Raw genomic sequence first — 21757 nt, 5'->3', positions numbered from 1 at the left:
AGCATGTAACACCTGGGGTGTACCATATGACACACCAGACTCCCCACTGCTGCTACACTCTGAAGCAGCAGCCTGAAGATGGCTGACCGCGGCCATCAACACGTTCAGCTGTTCGATAACAGTGGCCAGCTCCTCCTGCGTCCGTACACAGCAGTCACACATCCTATCCATCCTAAGAAATCAATTTACTGTAGAGAGTTAATCAACTTTTAACTAGACTGCTAATTCACTAAAGGCAGCTGACAGTTGACTAAACTGTGGTTACTAGACACTTCTTGTAGAAAACAATGAAAATAGCACTACCTGTCTTTGGACTGTATTCAAAACAAACACTAGTACGACTGGCACTATGGCTGACTAAAGGGACTCTCTCTGACTGTATTCAAAACAAACATGCAATCTATGGAACACTATTACTAGCACTCGACAATTAAAGCTTCCTAAAAGCAAAAACACACAGAAGAAGAAGTGACAAGTAAGAAAAATACAGTTAATACTTAAATTAACGTAGCTCGCTGCACAGCAGACGTGACGCAGATGGCAGTTATGATGACCATTCATGAATGACCAATGTCTAGTGAGTGGATTGTCAGTCTAGCGAATGACATGCCAGTTTCCATGCATTTTTCAGGAGGCACAACATCCACATATGAGTGTTGTCAGTTGGCTGTAGTTTGTTCCCATAGCCAGAGGCGAAGCTAGGAGTGGCTGCTAGCTACATCAGTTGGTCCTCAAGATGGTTGGGTACAGTGAAGTCATCTTGTGAGCCTAAAAAAGAGAACAACATAGGTGTACTACTTGTATGTGTACAAGTGCATTGCAGCCTCATTTTATATCTGTGGTGCAATGTGGCAACATTAGGAGTTATAACTTTAGGCATGACACCTCTGAGCTGCTGTATGTCTTTGCCTGGTAGCCATGATTTGTTTTGACATTTTTATCTTATAATGAGTACCTGATCATTAATTTTTTTATAAAAAAAGGTTTTAGTCTGTGGATGCATGAGTCACTTTTAAATTGACTAATTATGATGTGGTCTCCCATTTAATTTTCCAGCTGGATGTGTAGTGGCTCTATACTAAGAAATAAATACTAATAAATTATTTCTCTTGCTATTCTGCTGAATGAGATATGTCATCTGAGACTTAACTTATGCACAAATCATTCATCATGTCCATTGGGTTCAGACTGAAATTGTGTGGTGTTGAAATGAGAAATGCCATTTCTATCACAAAAAGATTTCAACTTGTGAGATGAAAATTGTGTGCCATTGTCTGTGACTACTGATTTTGGCAATCATTCCATGGAGAAAATCCTTCACAAAGCCTGAATAGTTTTCATAGTTGTTTGTTAACTGTGGAAAATGTATTTAGAGATTCCAAGAATTTTAACATGTCAACAGCACCATGAGTCCATATGGCAAAGATGTCACCAATGTATCTAAACCAGGCCAGGACTGAAGGCTTATGGATCCCAGAAAAACCCCATCTAAGCAACCCATGAAATGTGTGGCATAGGAAGGAGCCATCTTGGTCCCCATGGCTGTGCCCCTGATCTGTCTGTATATCTGCCCTTCAGAGGTAATGTAGTTGCTGGTAAGTATAAAGTTGATTAAGGTGACCAGGAAGGATGTCATAGGTCTGGAATCAGATGGGCACTGACTGAGGAGATACACTCCTGGAAATTGAAATAAGAACACCGTGAATTCATTGTCCCAGGAAGGGGAAACTTTATTGACACATTCCTGGGGTCAGATACATCACATGATCACACTGACAGAACCACAGGCACATAGACACAGGCAACAGAGCATGCACAATGTCGGCACTAGTACAGTGTATATCCACCTTTCGCAGCAATGCAGGCTGCTATTCTCCCATGGAGACAATCGTAGAGATGCTGGATGTAGTCCTGTGGAACGGCTTGCCATGCCATTTCCACCTGGCGCCTCAGTTGGACCAGCGTTCGTGCTGGACATGCAGACCGCGTGAGACGACGCTTCATCCAGTCCCAAACATGATCAATGGGGGACAGATCCGGAGATCTTGCTGGCCAGGGTAGTTGACTTACACCTTCTAGAGCACGTTGGGTGGCACGGGATACATGCGGACGTGCATTGTCCTGTTGGAACAGCAAGTTCCCTTGCCGGTCTAGGAATGGTAGAACGATGGGTCGATGACGGTTTGGATGTACCGTGCACTATTCAGTGTCCCCTCGACGATCACCAGTGGTGTACGGCCAGTGTAGGAGATCGCTTTCCACACCATGATGCCGGGTGTTGGCCCTGTGTGCCTCGGTCATATGCAGTCCTGATTGTGGCGCTCACCTGCACGGCGCCAAACACGCATACGACCATCATTGGCACCAAGGCAGAAGCGACTCTCATCGCTGAAGACGACACGTCTCCATTCGTCCCTCCATTCACGCCTGTCGCGACACCACTGGAGGCGGGCTGCACGATGTTGGGGTGTGAGCGGAAGACGGCCTAACGGTGTGCGGGACCGTAGCCCAGCTTCATGGAGACGGTTGCGAATGGTCCTCGCCGATACCCCAGGAGCAACAGTGTCCCTAATTTGCTGGGAAGTGGCGGTGCGGTCCCCTACGGCACTGCGTAGGATCCTACGGTCTTGGCGTGCATCCGTGCGTCGCTGCGGTCCGGTCCCAGGTCGACGGGCACGTGCACCTTCCGCCGACCACTGGCGACAACATCGATGTACTGTGGAGACCTCACGCCCCACGTGTTGAGCAATTCGGCGGTACGTCCACCTGGCCTCCCGCATGCCCACTATACGCCCTTGCTCAAAGTCCGTCAACTGCACATACGGTTCACGTCCACACTGTCGCGGCATGCTACCAGTGTTAAAGACTGCGATGGAGCTCCGTATGCCACGGCAAACTGGCTGACACTGACGGCGGCGGTGCACAAATGCTGCGCAGCTAGCGCCATTCGACGGCCAATACCGCGGTTCCTGGTGTGTCCGCTGTGCCGTGCATGTGATCATTGCTTGTACAGCCCTCTCGCAGTGTCCGGAGCAAGTATGGTGGGTCTGACACACCGGTGTCAATGTGTTCTTTTTTCCATTTCCAGGAGTGTATTTAGCAGCAGACAGACCATGTACATGTGGGATGTTGGTATGGAGGGAGATGGCATCAATGTGGTGTTTTTAACATAAGAGGGAAGTCTTTGTACTATGGATTACATGTTTTGATCAACTAAGGCAGATATATGTTAATTGGGTGCTTTGAAAGCAGCAACTATGAGATGGCCAGGGTGATTGTGTTTGTGGATCTTAAGAGGATACTCCCATTGCTCAGGTGCCACAGAGGTAGATTTGTTGTCCGCTGAGAGGATAATGATAGAGTCATCAGCTTTTAGGGAATGAAGGGCCTGGAGTTCTACAGAGGATAGGTTAGAGTCATGTTGTAGGAACCTGAGAAAGGGTTGTGAAACAATGTTGGATGTGAGGAATTCCTTGAAGACTTGTAAGGGATGATTTTGAGGTAGTGGTGGTGGATCAAGTTGGGATTTTGGTCAGAACTGCTCAAGGCAGGGTTTAATATCTTGGTTGCTGTTGGAATGGTTTCGGGATTGGATTGCAATATAATGTATCCAGTTGACATTACGTGTGAAGGAAAGTAGGTCCTTCATCAATGCAGATTAATTAAATGCAGGTTTAGGGCTGAAAGTGTTATTTTTGTTTTGAAACAACTGCTCAAAATAAATCTGCTCCTAAAAGAGTGTAAAACATCTCAGATTTATTTTATGAGCATAACATGGAGTCATAGGAGCAGTGACATATGTGGCATACTTTACTACTAAAAAATCATCCATAAAATACTTGAAAATGGTCTAAGGCCGAAACTGTACAATCGTACATGAAATAAAGAGAATGGGAGCTGAAGGCATCATGAAATCTTTCAAAAAACTCATAGCAGCTGCAGACCCTATGGCAATGAAAATGTAAACAAATTGTTATATGCAAAATTGTAAATAACAATGGACCCATCTACATGCATGGAAAGCAGTGCTAGAAATTATGTAGGGGTAAGATGTTGATTAATTATATGGTGCAGATAAACAAATGAGTGGACTAGCACATAAGGTAGAAAACAGACAACAGTTTGAACAAGATAGATGAGAACAATGACTGACAAGGGAGTTCCATAAGAAGGAATGATTGCCATTTGGGCTAATACTCGTATATCAATGAAAATAATCAATTTCTGAAAACATAATATAATTGGATAGATAAAAAATCTACTCATCAAGTGGTGGCAGGTATTAAAGTTTGCAAGATTTTGGAGCCAGTGGCTCTTTCTTTTGGCAGAGGGGTTGAAGTGAAAGGAAGAGGGGTGAAGGAAAAGAACTAGCGAGGTTTAGGAAAATTGGTAGAGTTCAGAAAATTCATGTAGAACCTTGGGACAGGGGAGGCTTACCGGACAGGACAAGAAGGAAAGACTAATTTTTGGAGGCATCCCTGTGTGAGATTTGAATGGAAGAATAAAAGGAAGTGAAGAAAGGAATAATTGCTGTGAAGAAATGCTGAGATCAAAGAAATTAATATAAATTAAGGCCAGATGAGAGATGAGAACTACAGACATGTTGTAGCTCCAGTTTCCACCTGCAGAGTTCTGAGAAACTGTTGTCTGGGGGAAGAACACAGATGACATGTGTGGTGAAACAAGCATCGCAGTCATAATTGTCATATTGTAGAGCACGCTCTGCAACAGGATATTGTGTGTTGCTAGTATACATCCTAAGGCTGAGATGAGAATGGTGTTGTGTTACTTTAAAGAGTCTGCATCTGAGCAAATATGTTTGTGTTGACTGACAAGGCTGTATGGGAAGGAATGTTTGACATGGAAAGGATAGCAACTGTCAAAATGTAATTACTGTTCTGTATCAGCAGGTTTAATGTGAACAGAAGTTTTAGCTGACCTTTGATGAGGATGAGATCAACATTCAGGGAAGTGGCTTGGGATTTGGAATAGGGATCTATCACATACAGTGCATGTAGCTTTCTGCTCTTATTAACTCATGCACGATGTTTTGGCAGTAATCTCTGTCTTGCATATTATCGTATCTTCCATGTTTAAGCTCTCAGGTTTTAAAATGTCATCCAGTGCAGAGTGCAGCCCAACGATCAGTCTTTCCTTCTCATTCCATATGGTAACTCTGCCTTGATCCAGGGTTCTGGTAGACCTCTCCAAACTCTGTCCCTTTCCTTAAGCCTCACCACTTTCACTCCTCTTCCTTCCCCTCTCACAATGAATGTTATAGTCAGTATTTTGAGGTTCAAGACCCTATTTATGCATCAGCATCTCTTTAAAAATTATGTTGTTGGTAAAAGTTAAAAATAATTAATGAAATTTGTGTGTTTTTAAATTTTTGTTCTGGTCACAGAACACCCCTTCCCTCCCCCCCTCTGGTAGTATGCATTACTGAAAGTGTGTCAACATTTCTAAGGGGGTGCTAAAAGGTATTTTCAAGTTTTGGGTCCTACATCCACATCATTACCTCTTTAAAACATCTGTTATCAATGTAAATCAATAACAATTTAAAAAATGTGGTGGACGTAAAGTATCTCCCCCTCAACTCACTAATACATGCTATTGAAAATACATTAGTATTAAGAGGGTTAAGAGAAGAACACTGTACATTCTATCCAGTGGAATCTTGGTTCTGTTGTCACTGGTTTTCAAGTTTTTCATTTGTCCTGCCACTGCATTCTTTACAGTATTTGTTGCCATCACACTTTCACATTTATCACTATCATTTGTTTCAGTAGTAATTGTTGTTCAGTTATTTGGATGAGTTTGGTTATTACATGGAAGTTTATGTGATGCTTGTGGTGAAAACAGTTCAAGCTTTACAATCTGTAGTTACTTCATGTTTGTATTTGAACAAGTTTTGCTATAAATGGAAGTGTACATGATTTTCATAGTGCTGATGGTTCATACTTTTCAGATGTAAGATTTTTCATATCACTCATTAGGAAATTAGTGTTTAGTTAAGACTATTTATATGATCACTTAACTTTTCAGTTTCATCACTACAGTTTATGCACATCCTGTTTTCTTTCTTTCTTTCGTTCCTATACAAGCCACGATCTTCAATCATAGAATAATAGAATCACATCCACGGGTTATGTTCAGTGGCTAGTGTTGTTGCCTCTGGATCATAGGGTCCTGAGTTTGATTCCTGGGTGGGATGGGGATTTTCTCCACTCAGGGAATGAGTATTTCTGTTGTCCTCATCATCATTTGACAAAAGTGGTGTGGCTGTCTGTGAAAATATTGGAAATTTGTATGGGTGCTGATAACGTGCAGTTGAGTGCCCCACAAACCAAATATCATCACCATCAACAATAGAATCACTGATGGGATTCATTGGAATGGGAGAAGAGAGCTAATGATCAGAACTGGTAAAACTCTAAGGTCATGACTGTAAATAAATGGGAAAAATTGAATCAATTTTTTGTTGAATGTGAAAATGAAGGGTGGGAAGATCAGCAGCAAATAATTGCATGAATTCTGAATCTGGTAAGGAAAGTTAGTAAAATTGCATGAATTTCATGAAGGATGCAGCAATGCATGATCCGAGAAGATAGTGTGCAACACTACCTGAGGTAGAATAGTTTGTGAATCTGAAGGGACAGTTAGAATTTATGAGAAACTTTATATGAACTGACAGTAGTGGTAAAATTAGTACAAGACAGTTTGACCAATAAGCATACTTATATCTATCTTCGAAGTTGAAGTAAATTCATGATGTTCTCACTAAAAATTAACATATAATTTGAAAATCGATTATTGGTATCTTGTTCTGTAAGTGATTTTTATCAGCAATGTTAGAAATTGCACCTCATGAAGGTAATTATTGGCAAGCATTTCTGTTTCTTTGTAATACTGAAACTTTAATAATTGGATTGTCTGATTGATACTGTAGAGGCAATATAGATGATAGAAGCGAACCAGCTGGGACAAAAAGCAGAAAAAGTGTGATTATTTCAAATAATAAATGACCAAAAAGGGGCAACACCAGGACAGTTAGAAGTCACAAGGGCATATTTATGAAAGTGATTGGCAGACTGAAAATATTTATAACGCAGATAGTGAAAAACTTGTGCACCAATCAACAGTTGACATGAACACACGAGAAGGCATAAACTTTCCAGTTTTGAAAGAAGGAGCATTTGGTCTGAAAGTACCTAATATTAAGTGCTTCCATGTGCCACATTTTGTTGAGTATATTTTCTGTACCCATATTACAAATATTTTACATTCATTGAACATTTTCACAGATAAGAAATGTATAAATTATATGATACTGGTAGCGAAATTGATCCTCTAGAAAGTCTCATCAGTCAGAGGAATTTTCTGATACGTATAAAATACCGTATGCTAGAATTTTCATATGAATGCTTAATGGTACGGTATTGAATTAAGTGTTTCATGTATGTTCTTACCTATTCCATCATGTGTTTATTTCTCACCAGTAATATGCATTACAGATTGACTGGAAAAAACTGTTCATGAATCTTGTGGATGACTACCATGAATCAATTGGAGAGCAATTGGTTCAAATTTATTCCACCGAGTATTTTGATTACATTTTTCAGGATTTGGCAGATAGAGCAGAGGGGTAAGCATAACACTTGAACTTGGGACTTACATTTCATATAAAAAAATTGTAGTAATTTATTGTTCTCTCTCTCTCTCTCTCACACACTCACTCTCTCTCTCTCTCTCTCTCTCTCTCTCTCTCTCTCTCTCTTTCTCTCTCTCTCTCTCTCTCTCTCTCTCACACACACACACACACACACACACACACACACACACACACACACTCTCTCTCTCTCTCTCTCTCTCTCTCTCTCTCTCTCTCTCTCGCACTCTCTCTCTCTCACACACTCTCTCTCTCACTCACACACTCTCTCTCTCACACACTCTCACACACACTCACACACACTCACACTCACACACACTCACACACACACACACACACAGATTATAAATTCTATCCATATGTCACACTTTTGGGAATTTACTCCAAATTTTCATATTTTGATGGCTGATAATGATATACTCCTCACATATTGTTTTGTTATTATTTATTAATATTATTATTTTTAGTGATATTAGTGGTAACGATGTTAGTGTTATTCTTAAAAACACTAGAATAAAATATAATATTATTTTATTAATGGAACACAGTCATGAAATAATCAGATCTGCAACACATGCATCTTCGGACAGTTTCGATATTAACATCTGCAAAAAATACTTTGATAAGCTTGTGGCAGTAAGAATCATGTAAAAAAAATAAAATAAAAAGAAGGAAGGAAAACTGGAACTAGGAGACTTTAGTGCTAGAATAAGAATGGAGAGACAGAAAGAGAGTGACAAAGGGGACAGATATGACACAGGTAGTTCAAATAGTTTCTTTAGTTTCTTTTTTGTTCCTTCTTTTTTTTTTAAATTCATTTGCAAAACACATAATATAAAGCACATGATGGAGGCCAAACAACAGGCATGTGAAATAAGTAAAATGATGCATTAATAACCAGAATCAGGGACAGCAGACTACTTTGGTAAAATGTGCTAACAAGCAATTATGACTAATGCTGATCTATCAAACTGATAAATCTAGGAAATACACAAAAATTTGAAGAAAATCTGATATAAAGATGTTAATTATTTTTTCGTATTCTGTAAATTTCATCAAAGATGATATCTTTCTTTTGTGGCGGTGTTCGTAGCGACAAGCAATTCGCTGTAGAAACGGCTTACGAAGTCACCGCCACACCTTTAATAGCGGGTCGACCGGTCCGCTGGAATAGTGAACAGAAAGATGAAAACCCAAATACTCTGATTAAATAAAAGTCGGTACTTATCTTTATTAACGAAGATACAGAACACAGTATTGGACTCCGTGTCTACAGAGATCTGTCTAGTTCGAGCCGGTGCGGCTAGGTCAGCGTCGGCTGACGACAAACAACAACTCTGCTGCGATGAACACACAACTGACTAGTAAGTACACAATTCGGTGGCGAGTATACAACTGAGCAGCGAATACAGAACTGTTAGCGCTCGCGACTCCAGCGCTTAAGAACCCAGAAGCCAGCGGTGGCGCGCGCAGACTTGCGGCGATTTCCTGTCTCGCTGGCGCTGCTTATGCGGACGGCGTCCGAACTTTGATGCTGCCAACCTTTTGGCAGCGGGCTCGGGTGGCATTACTGGCTAGGATATAACACTTTCAGGGATGTGGAGTGAGTAAAGGTAGCTTATCATTAACAAGAGATAAGCAAATCATAAAAACGTAATCTGTATACTTAACTAAAAAGGAACTATTGCTATACCATTTAATGCTATTGCTGCTTATGCCAGGCAAATTTAGTCAATAAATTTAAAAAAGGAATGCTATAAGTTTGGAAAAGAAAATAAATTGCTGCCTCCTCAGTTACATTAAACTGATGCTGATTATCTGCTATTGTTAGCTTATTGTTTACTTCATTACTTAGGTATTTTTTAAAGAAAATAATTATCTGCATTTGTAAGCACCTGAGTCCTCTTTGTGATACTTTACTACTGGTCATGTAGCATTACAACAAACACTACTACATGCCATGTAGCTAACAGAACTTTTCAGTTGTTGAATTGAGCTAATCACATAATTTGCAGAAAGATTAGCTAGTGAATTATGTCTTTAATTTTCTTTTGAACCTGTTGGGATTCACAAATTCTTGCTTTATTTTAACTGGAAACTTGATGAATACCTCTACACCATACTACATTACTTCACTCTGAAACTCAGTAAAGGATACAAAGTCTATATAGAAATTATGTACATGTCTTGTGCTCTTTGGATCACAGTCAAGCTGAACTGATTTTTATTGCAGCAATGAAGACTTTCACTAGCTGTAATGCAAAGCGTATCTAAGAATTCCCAAATCCTTAAAAATTATTTTTCCATACGTACAGTTATGTTTTACATAATACTCTTATTGATCAGAACTGCTGAATAAAGATAATTCCATTAGATAACAAGGAGCAAAAACATGCTAAATTAGCCAACACTCTTGTGTTTGTGTAAACACTGCAAGAGATGCTTCTATGGACATAACATGCTGAATTGAGCCTCTTTATTAAATTATCCATGATTAGAGGTACTTTGTGTTCCAATTGATTCATAGTGATGAGATCCTCCAGGATGAAGAAAATGTCGGAAAAACAAAAACACACAATAAATACATACAATAAGAGTCAAATATGTTAAAGTATCTTTTACAGATGGATGTGGAATGAGTTAAAAAAAATTACACATATGAATTGGATTAAAAAAATAACAGGAATTTTAAATTTTGTGGGCTTAACACATTAGCTTTTCAATTTTTTTAAACTTGTCGGTATACATGTTTCTGGTGTATGTTTGCATTTTCAGTTGTTTTGAATATATAGTTTAATGTTGACAGTTGTAAAGGTTATATGTGTTTTTGAGTGCTAAGGGAATTTTTACTTTCAAAAAATATGGATCTAAGAATTTGCATTAAATTTTTCCTTGAAAAAATGGAGTAAAGTGCAGCATCGCAACTATAAAGTTGACTGTGGTCTTCGGTGAGTCTAATATGAGTAAGACAAAAGTTTATGAGTGATATAAACATTTCAGAAAGGGTCAAAAAGATGTCATAGATGACATCTGCCCTGGATGCCCTAACATATCATTTACTGATGACAGTGTGGAAGAAGTAAAGAAAATGGATCTGAATCACCATCAAAGAGGTTGCTCACGATGTCAGCATATCATTTGGCTCATGTGAAGCAATTTTTTCAGATGTTTTGGGCATGAAGTCTGTAGCAGAAAAGGTTGTTCTGAAATTATTGAGTTTTGACCAAAACTGACATCATGTACACATTGCCCAGGAATTGCTGAATGAAGTCGACAATGATACAGAACTTCTAAAGAAGGTTATAGCAGATGCTGAAATATGGGTATGTGGGTATGACATCAAAACCGAGGACCAATCGTCCCAATGGAAACTGCCTAAAGAGGCAATAACAGAAAAAAATCAACAACATTGATCAAATGTGGAGGTTCTTCTCACTGTTTTCCCAGTGCATCATGAGTTCCTGCCTAATTGTCATACGGTCAATAAGGACTGCTACCTGGAAGTTGTGTGCCTTTTGTGTGAAGCAATCTGAAGAAAGTGACAAAAATTGTGGAAAAACAACTTGTGGAAATTTTATCATAATAATACTTCCATTTACACATCCATCCTTGTTCATAATTTTTTGGCAAAAAACAAAATCATTATGCTGTCTTAGCCACTGTATTTGCTGAACATAGCCCCCTGTGACTTCTATCTGCTCCCAAGAGAACCATGAAAAGATGTCATTTTGACACCGTTGATGAGATAAAAACTGAATCACTGAAGGAGCTGTACATCAAAACTAAAAGTGAGTTCCAGAAGTGCTTCCAAGATTGGAAAAAGTGCTGTAACAAGTGTTTTATATCTGAGTGGGATTGGTTTGAAGGGGAAAAAATTGATGCTGATAAAATAAAGATTCTTTAGGAAAACAAAAATTCCTGTTATTTTTGATCACACCCTGTATTTTCATTTGTGAGGTAATAAACACTAAATAGAAAAATCATTTCTAAATCATTTATTTACAAAGATCACGTTACTGCACTGGATTTGTACAAAAGTTCAGTTGTATTATTACTTGCATTATTTGATATGATCAGTAACAAACACATTCACACAACAGTTGCTTCTACTAAGAAATTCATCAGTCATGTAGGAATTGGCCACCAATAAATCCTTTAGGCTCCTCTTAAACTAAATTTTATTGATAGTTAAGCTTTTTGTGGTTGCTTGAAAATTATTGAAAATGTGTGTTCCTCAATAATGGACACCTTTTGGGACCAAAGTAAGTGTCTAAATCTTTATGAAGATTATTCTTATTTCTAGTTTTGATTCCATGGACTGAACTGTTTATTTGAAGAAGAAATATATTTTTAATAACAAATTCCATCTAGAAATAAATATACTGGGATGCAGTATTAATATCCCTAGTTCCCTAAACAGCCCTCTGCAGGATGTTCTTGAATTCACATGACAAATAAGTCTTATTACATTTTTTTTGACCTTGAAAACTTTAGCTTGGCTCAATGAATTATTCAAAAAAAATCCCCTTTGACATTTTGACATTATGAAATGAAATTAAGCATAGTATTCCACTGACAACATTGACATTTGGTGGTATTTATTTATCCCCTTTCTTAAACAAAGGCTTAATATCAGACTGTTTCAGTCATTCGGGAGACATTCCACTGATAAATGACTGGTTACACAGGCAGCCATTACTAAATTCAAAAGCACACTTTTAAATGGACTTTGTTTGTATTTTATTATGACCACTAGATTTTTTTTTTGTCAATTTAATGATTTTATTGTGGACCTAACATCTGCTGGGGTAGTGAGGGTCATATGCATGTTAGTGAAGTTGTGTGTAATGTCTGATTTGAGGTACTGCATAGGAGAATTAACTAATCCGGACAACCCCATTTTTTCAGTAAGTGTTAAAAAGTTTAGCGGCACTGCACACATCTGTTACCAATGTGTCATTAACTCTTAATGCTATTTGCCCCTCTTCATGGCTAGTTATACCAGTCCACTCCTTCTCTACATCTCATATTGTCTTTATTTTGTTATCTGATGTGATCATCTTTTTCTCATAATGCATTTGCTTGGGTGTTTGTATTGCTGTTTCTAACATTTTGCAGTATGTCTTGTAATGTGCTAACACTGTTTCTGATTGACAGATAGTGTTTCCTTTTGGTTTCACAAGGTACATATATTTCTGTAGTTATCCATGCTTTCTTCCTAGATTTTTGTCTAATCTGGGTAATTTTCAGTGAAAAAAGTATTTGAATAATGCAAGTACATTATAATAAAAGTGTTGTATGTTTTGTTCATATCATGAGCACTGTATACATCACTCCAGTTCATGTTTTTGAGGAGTGTCCCAAAATAATCAATTTCTGGTTTACTGACAACTCTCTTGAATTCATTCTTAGTAGATTTTACATCCCTGTCAGTATGAACATTTACCAAAGGAACTGCATGTCATGGTCTGAGAGACCATTGACTATTGGTTTTGTAATATAATTTTGTTCATTAGATCTTTCTATAAATGTATTATCAATAACTATTTGTGAGCAATTAGCAACCCTAGTTGGGATGTTTATGGTAGCAATTAAGTTTAATGATAGTGTTACTCTAATAAATTCTTACCGGGAGAGTTTTTAAGAAAATTCATGTATCATTACCAGCAACCACTATTTCATTGTTTTTGGTTGTTAAACAGGCTAGTAGAGCTACAAGAATCTTTTCGAACAGATAAATGTTACCTGCAGGTGCTCAATATGCACTTTCTATTTTGAAAGATTTATTATGAAATTCTACTTCTGTTGCACTTACTTCCATGTGCTGCACTAGGCAAAATTTATGAATGTCTGTGTTTTTAAATTTACGGCAATTCCTGATGAGTGTGGCAGCTCCTCCTTTCTCCTTTTCTGCTTTACAAAAGTGAGATGCTAACCTAAACTATGTAACACTTAACAGGTCTATACCAGTGGTCACACAATATTCAGAAAAGCAGATTATATGATCCAGGTGTGATGACTCTAATAGAATTGACTATAATTGGTTTTTTTTGGGTAATATGTTTCATCACATGGCTTTGGCTCTTTATAAGCAACCCTGTTCTTCTTCTTGTTGCACTTCATTGTCTGCCACTTGTAGTTTGATACTAATTTCCCAAGTACTTCATTTGGCATATCTTCATTGGAAACAAGCCTACAATTAATCAACATGAACACATGTCTTTGGTTCTTGCTTTTTGCAAACGCACGACTCTGATTTGGTTACTAGATTCGGATTAATTTTATTTAGTCCTAATATTTCATTTTTAATTTTTCCTATGTTGCTCTGCAGTTATTTAATAATAAAGTCTTTTAAGTTTACTGGAGTTTGTTATTCTGTTGCTTCAATGCTTAAAAAAGTCACATTATGTCCAAGGTTAGTTGTCATCCATGATTCTAGTGTCACACTTTTCATGTAGCCAGAAACTGGAACTAATACATAAGATGCCTTTGATAATATGTTTTTCACGTTCCTTGAACTGTTGAACTTTTGGCTTTTTGATGTGAGCACTCTGACATTGCACTGTTTCCTTCATGCTAGCAAATGAACAAGAACCCACTGTTCAGTCATAAACATCTCTTTCTTCATCTGCAGCACCATGTACACTAAACGTATCTTCAAGGTCACCTGGCCTCCATCTTACAGAGTTCATCTGAATTGCCATAGAGCAAGATGTGCTTGCCTTGGACCCAGGTTTGACCAGTCTCCATGAGTTTGAGGAATGGCTCAGTCAGAGTTAGGCTGACTCCATGTTAGTTTCAGTGTGTCGCCACAATGCATCACCCCTCTCATCAAAGCATATGGGTGTGCTGCCAGATAGATGTTTTGAAGTAAGTTGTCAATGAATATATGCTTCAGTTTAATTCTGCCATCAGACTCACTTTTTGCATAGCAGCAAAGTATATTTCATGGACTGTTCTCTTTACTTTCATGCTTCATTAGTTCACAGTATTTTCAGTATTTGCCATATGATACATATTTTGCTACATTGATTATGAACACATTGTAAAATAACCATTACATGTACAAAGTGAATATTTCAGATATTTCATTGTTCATAAGTTACTTCTGTGCTGTAAAAATGGTCCTTTTAATCTCTATGTTTGTCCATTACTGTCATGTAAAGGTCACCACTTCAAATGATTCCACTCCCTTATTTCATTCATCTACAGATGTTTACATTTTTACTACTTAATAAAATTTCAGAATTGTACACATAATTTTGTCCTTTTGTTTATGTACCTCCTAAGTATAGCTCTGTTGGCTATTGGATCACTCATGAAAGGTTGTAAGTTAAAACAGTTTGCCAAGTGCAAGTCTGCAGTGATTGGACAACAGTTTACAAAATGTGTATACACTATTAAAGTAGAAATTAGCAGAAAAACAAACATGTATTCATCATGTACCTTGTAGCATGACATCTCAAAATATGTTGTGAATAAGAAATACAATTTAGTCATATCTGGAGAGTTACATCTATTATTCAATGTAAAAATTTGTCACAGGACCTGAAAACCTAACCTATTATCCAAAGAAGTGCTTTCATGTTTCATGAATACTGACTTTCATAGGCAGATGTTATCTCTTATCAATATTTACAAAAGTTTTACTCACTGACACTGATGTTTGTTACAGTGAGCATCCATTTGCTAAAGACCTGAGTAATGCTCTTTTGGCCTATGCAGCACAGACACTTGTTGAAGATCTTGTGGAACCGCACAGTTCATGCGATCGTGAAGCATACTGTCAAGATGTTGCATACGACCTGATGTCACAAGCTGCCTCTTCAGCATACCTTCGAAGCTTTAGTGCTGAAGACCTTAGAAGAATGGAGAATCGTGCCAGAGCAACATTCACACTCCTCAAAGATACTTTAAATGATGAATTTGAGAATGCAACATGGCTTGATCAAGAATCCAAAACAGAAGTCTTTGAACAACTAAGAAACATAAGCCTTGCACCATATAATTGGGAAAGCTTCCTGCTAAATGACACTTACCTGGATGACTATTATAAACAGGTAGGATGTATTACATGTATATATTTGTGCCAATATTTTTATATTACCTACATGTAAATTTCATGTTACTTATCATAGGGCATTTTTGTGTCCTTCTTAGGTTATCTAATATTATCTATGGATTATTCAAGATCACTTGTGGAAAGTATGAGAGTATATATTTACTAAGACCATGGGTGAACATGGACAATGAGGAAATGGGTGTGATATTGACATTTTATACATCTGCAATGCAAATGAAAATACTTTACTTATTGAGATATTGGTGGGTATAAAGGTAGCAGCTCACCATACAGCTGAGGCTTTGAATGTTTCATAGGCACGTAAACAAGACTGAACATGTCATTAATATTTTAGTCAGTGTTCTTTTTCAGACCTAATTATTACACATACCTTTTTACACACAAATACACCTGCACTACTACACTGTCTTATCTACTTTGTACCAGTTGGCAACACTTCCCTTAGACAATGAACTCTATAGTCAAAACTGCCTCCATTATCATCATCACAAGTTTCTGGACTCATTCTGAGCATCATGACCACATGAAGCTAGGGTCTCCAACCTGGATGGTTACCAGCTTCACCTAGAGCCTCGTTAAGAGGTAGACTGGAGACTTCTCAATTTGATTTATGCACCTGCTACCCCTTCAGTCTTGTGCCTTGATCTTTCCTTCCATTATTATTTTCTCCATCTTTTCTCATAGAATGGCAAAGAACTGGGGAATTTGTTGGTTGATATGAGAAGAAAGGCGCCTGGAGATGCTGAGTTGCTCAGTAATGAATTAATTAGTTCATCTTTCATTCCATTTTATGTGCAGCACCGAAGCTCAAATATGTCAATACACTGCTTGTCTCTGTCTTTAAGGTTCTATGTTCCTCAACAGTAAAAGAAGATGGAAAACATGAGTGTTTCAAGAAGCCAGATTCTCATACAGTTTGTTATCAGTCTTTTTTGCCAGATCATAGTGATCTTCTTCAGACACTCACCCTAGCATGATCCATCTACTTATCTCATCTTCATAACCTCTTGGTCTCAAATGGTTGACCCAAGATACACAAAAGATTGTGCATGGCTTCCAATCCGCTTAATTAACCTGTGAGTTGGAAATGACCTCTTCAATCATTTATCATGAGTTTGGACTTGCCAAGATTGATGTCTAATCAATATGACAGGCTAATGTCCTTTACTAGCACAGAAAGTTCATCTTCACTTCTGGCCAAGAGCATGGTGTTATCTGCAAATCAGAAGTTGTTAGTAGTTCTTACACTACTTGAGATGACATTAGTCCAACCATCAAGAGCTTTCCTGACAAGTTTGGCATGGTTATTGTACATTTTTTATTTTATTTCTATTTTTTATTTTTTTTATGGTGTGGTAGGGGAGGGAGAAGGGGAGAAGTGGGGCACAACCCTGTCTTACATTTTTGATATGCTGAAGAAATCAGACATGTCAGCATTTGTCTTCACAGCTGTGAAGAGTTCTTATCAGTGCTATCAAATGTGGTGGGACATTGAACTCTGCAAGCACCTGCCGCAACTTTTCCCAGACAATACAGTCAAATGCTTTTGTATAGTCAAGGAAGCAGGTGAACACAAGAAAATAGAACTCTTGCAATTTCTCAATTACTCGTATTTTGAGGATCTGTTCACAAGTTCCTTTTTCTTCAACAAAACCTGCTCATTTTGGGATATGTGAGGCTAAATGTGTGGGTTCAAAAACTTGTTCAAGATGTAGAGCAAAATTTTGCTTGTGTGAGATATGAGAGCAATACTTCTATTTTTACAGCAGTTCCTGATTGGCCCTTTCTTATGCACAGGGATGAAGAGAGACTTTGATCAGTCTTCCGGCCACTCCCCATTTTCCCATATCTATTTACACTGTGAATTCAGCACAGCAACACTTCCTGCCCCATTTCTTTGATCGTTTCCCCATATATATCGTCCAGATGAGAGGATTTATAAATTTTAAGATGTTGAATTGTGTTCTCTATTTTCCTGTGTAAGATTTTAGATCCCATTGTAAGTTGTTTAACTGCTTGATCATTGGTCCTTTTGTTAATTCCAGGAAACAACTTTTCACAGTACTGAGGTCTTCCTTGTCTCTGATAGGGTTGCCATTCTCATTGTCTACCATCCATATATGAAGGTTAAATTCACTGGTGATGCTGCAGAGTTTCTTGAAGAGATCACATGCTTGATTGCAATTATGATGTTGTTCTATGTGAGAGTGCAGTGGAAATGACTATTACATAAGCTAGGAGAATCCGATTGGCATGTGTGAGGTCAAAAGCAGTTTCCATGGAAAATTAGTCATTCCAGGCAGGATGTGGAATTCCCAGATCAAACGAGATGATATTGTGATCATTCACAGTGGAATTGTGGCTTGCAGTCTGTGGAACACTGTAGTGGGACTGGGAAATAAGGTATTACAGCATTACCCATGCAAGGCTCTTGTATGTATAATATATCCAAACTCAGCTCCTCTGACAAACTGAACAGTCTGAACAGTCAACAGCTTACTCGTCATATTGTGAACCTGCAATTAAGGCTGTCTAATGTGTATTGTCCATGTCTTGGCTTCAGGTGAACAAGTCTTAACAAGTCACCCAGATCTTTCACATCATTAGGTAGACTGTCACATCAAAGCAGATTGTGATCTAAATCATCAGGTAAAGGAAAAGTTATTTCCTTATCCTAAGGTTGTGGTAACCTTGTAAGAAGGTGCAGCTCTGCATGAAATATAGTAACATCTTCCAGAACACCCTAATCTTAGAATTAACTCTGTGTAACTGTATAGGTTTGCAGGATCATGTTGCAAACAGCTATCACATTAAGATAAGAGGTCAGGCTTCTTGTGATCCTCATCTGATGTACATAATTACCAGAACTCAAAGTCACTTCAGATTTTAATGTTACTTTTACTTGTAGCATATTCTCATCAACAGTGTTAATAGAGCCTAAAAGGGATTCTCCTTTGGTGAAGTACTCTGACTGTTGGTTTTAATAAGCCTTTTCGACACAGCTTCCAGTTTTATGACTATTCTTTCAGTTGTCAATGAAGCAGTGCCGAGTGTAATATTTATTGCTTAATTTCACAAGCTGCAAATAATGACACGAAACTTCCTGGCAGATTAGAACTGTGTGCCCGACCAAGATTCGAACTCAGGACCTTTGGCTTTCACGGGCAAGTGCTCTACCATCTGGTAGAGCACTTGCCCGCGAAAGGCAAAGGTCCTGAGTTCGAGTCTCGGTCGGGCACACAGTTTTAATCTGCCAGGAAGTTTCATATCAGCACACACTCCACAGCAGAGTGAAAATTTCATTCTGGAAACATCCCCCAGGCTGTGGCTAAGCCATGTCTCCACAGTATCCTTTCCTTCAGGAGTGCTAGTTCTGCAAGGTTCACAGGAGAGCTTTTGTAAAGTTTGGAAGGTAGGAGACGAGATGCTGGCAGAAGTAAAGCTGTGAGGACCGGGTGTGAGTCGTGCTTTGGTAGCTCAGATGGTAGAGCACTTGCCCGTGAAAGGCAAAGGTCCCTAGTTCAAGTCTTGGTTGGGCACACAGTTTTAATCTGCCAGGAAGTTGCATATCAGCACACACTCCGCTGCAGAGTGAAAATCTCATTCTGGAAACATCAACCAGGCTGTGGCTAAGCCATGTCTTCACAGTATCTTTTCTTTCAGGAGTGCTAGTTCTGCAAGGTTCACAGGAGAGCTTCTGTAAAGTTTGGAAGGTAGGATATGAGATACTGGCAGAAGTAAAGTTGTGAGGACCAGGCGTGAGTCGTGCTTCAGTAGCTCAGATGGTAGAGCACTTGCCCATGAAAGGCAAAGGTCCCAAGTTCAAGTCTCGGTTGGGCACACAGTTTTAATCTGCCAGGAAGTTTCATATCAGCACACAATCCGCTGCAGAGTGAAAACCTCATTCTGCAAATAATGACATTTGTTGCTAAAAAACATCTCATCTACATAACCCATCATTCCATTGAAGTGTGCCATAATGAAGTCTTTGGTTCTCATGGGGAGACAAGCTTCTTTGTTTCTGTGATTGATTTTCAAGCTGCATAAGGCCCAATTGATCTCACCATGCAATTATGGGATGCCAATTCCTCACTATGGTTCAAAATGATTTTGGCATATGCTTCTTCCTGCCTTTGGTAGAACTGTTACACTCCATAATTTAAAGTGTTTCATCAACTTCTGGTGCCCTTGTAAGGAACTGAGCTACATTCATTTTGTGCAAGTGCGAACAAGGAAGCACTTATAAATTTCATATAAACAAATAATTTACCTAACCAAGTAGATATTCTCAATGCAACAACACATAAATGTCAACTGTGGACAAAACTATCATCAACATTATCATTATCATCATTAGACAGAAGCCATGCTGTTTAGCATGGAGGTCATTCTGCTGGAGACACCTTATTACATTTCAGCACAGATATGTTCTGGGATGCTACAGCAAATGGATGTCAGGAATATTGGACTGAAGTTTTGTGGATCATTTCTGCTGCCTTTCTCATAGACATGTGTGATCTGCACTCTCTTCCCACAGCTGACCATGGCTTTTTGTTTCAGTGATATATGGAAGCTTATAGTTAAAAGAGTACCCACTGAGGGATAATGGTTACCTCTACACAGTGTGGTATATGAGGCCTCTCTCATAAGTGGATCAGTTTATGGCTCAACAATTAAAAGCAACTGTTAACAATGAGTTTTTTCTTTATCATCATTCCTTATCAACATCTTTCTCTTCTTCTTCTAGCCTTCCACATCTGAGTCAAGATAAGCCTCCTCATTCTGACCACTGATCTTACGTCTGAGACTTAGAATGACCTTCAACATGCACTGAATATGTTCCTATCATTCGTTATTGTTCTATGCAGCATACCACATTCTGCCTTTTGTGGGTTTCCTTAATTTTTCTCTCTCTAATGCAAACTTTTAACTTCATTTATAATATTTTCAGTTATCTAAGATCTTTATTTTTCTATGATGTGAACATTATTAAAAGTGACAGATTGCAGGGACTGATTCCTGACTGGAAATGGAGGAAAAAAGGTCCTATGAACTTGTGTCTGGAAATGCATCATTGTCATGGTAGATGGTGCTGATGAATAACAGTTCCTTTGACCATATGCCATGTGTTTCTTATGTTTTGCAGGCTGTGTGACTGATGCAGCATACTGTAAGCCGCAGAATGGTCCATTATTCTTGTTGGGAACAAGCCAATGGTGTTTGCGTACGGCCTAGCAGATGAAAATGGTAGAGAGTCAGAGCCCAGTCCTCCAAATGTTGTGTACACAATGTCTGCTGCCTCCTCACATGTTTGTCTGTCTGAAAGGACCAATTATCATGTCGGGAACAAGCTGATGGTGTTTGCGTATGCCCAAGTAGATGAAAATGGTCATCCTAATGTGGTGTACACATAGTCTGCTGGCTCCCTGCATGTTTGTCTGTCTGAAAGGATCCGTAATCACATAAACCCCAAAAAAGGGCTTGAAATGTTGTGTACTGTGGTTGGTGTCTGTGAGGGTAATTGTTTTGGTATAGCCGTGCACCCTTTTGACCATTTCCATCTGCTTGGCCATACACAAGCACCATCTTGGCTTGTTCACAACAAGAATACTGGACCATTTTGCTGCTCACAGTATGCTGCATCAATCACACAGCCTGCAACACACAAGGAACACATGGCACATGGTCAGAGGAACTTTAATTCGTCAGTACCATCTACTGTGGCAACAATACACTTTCAGACACATGTTCATTGGACCTTTTTGCCTCCATTTCCAGTCAGGAATCTGTCCCTGCAATTTGGCTGTTTTATTAATGTTCACACCAAATAAAAATAAAGATCTTAGATAACTGAAAACATTAGAAATGAAGTTAAAAGTATGCATCAGAGAGGGAAAAATCAGGTATAAATATATGTTTAAGATTCACTTACTGTAGGAATTTGCAGTTGATAATGATAAGCTACGTCTGATTTTATATGCACTGAAGAAAATGATATGATATTG

At 38.6% G+C, this 21757-nt stretch overlaps 1 protein-coding gene across 1 annotated transcript in view; it reads left to right on the top strand.

Annotated features, from left to right (window-relative positions):
- Positions 1-21757, top strand: part of LOC124616613 — a 282672-nt gene that overhangs the window by 173114 nt on the left and 87801 nt on the right. Inside the window, exons 9-10 of the mRNA XM_047144936.1 lie at positions 7515-7645; positions 15345-15729. Of these exons, the coding sequence (XP_047000892.1) occupies positions 7515-7645; positions 15345-15729 (516 nt within the window). The remainder of the gene's footprint in view (positions 1-7514; positions 7646-15344; positions 15730-21757) is intronic.

Source organism: Schistocerca americana, chromosome 5, assembly GCF_021461395.2.
Source record: "Schistocerca americana isolate TAMUIC-IGC-003095 chromosome 5, iqSchAmer2.1, whole genome shotgun sequence".
In the NCBI taxonomy this organism is placed as follows: Eukaryota; Metazoa; Arthropoda; class Insecta; order Orthoptera; family Acrididae; genus Schistocerca; species Schistocerca americana.
The sequence above is the reverse complement of the archived record's forward strand: the minus strand, read 5'-3'. Positions and strand labels throughout refer to the sequence as shown.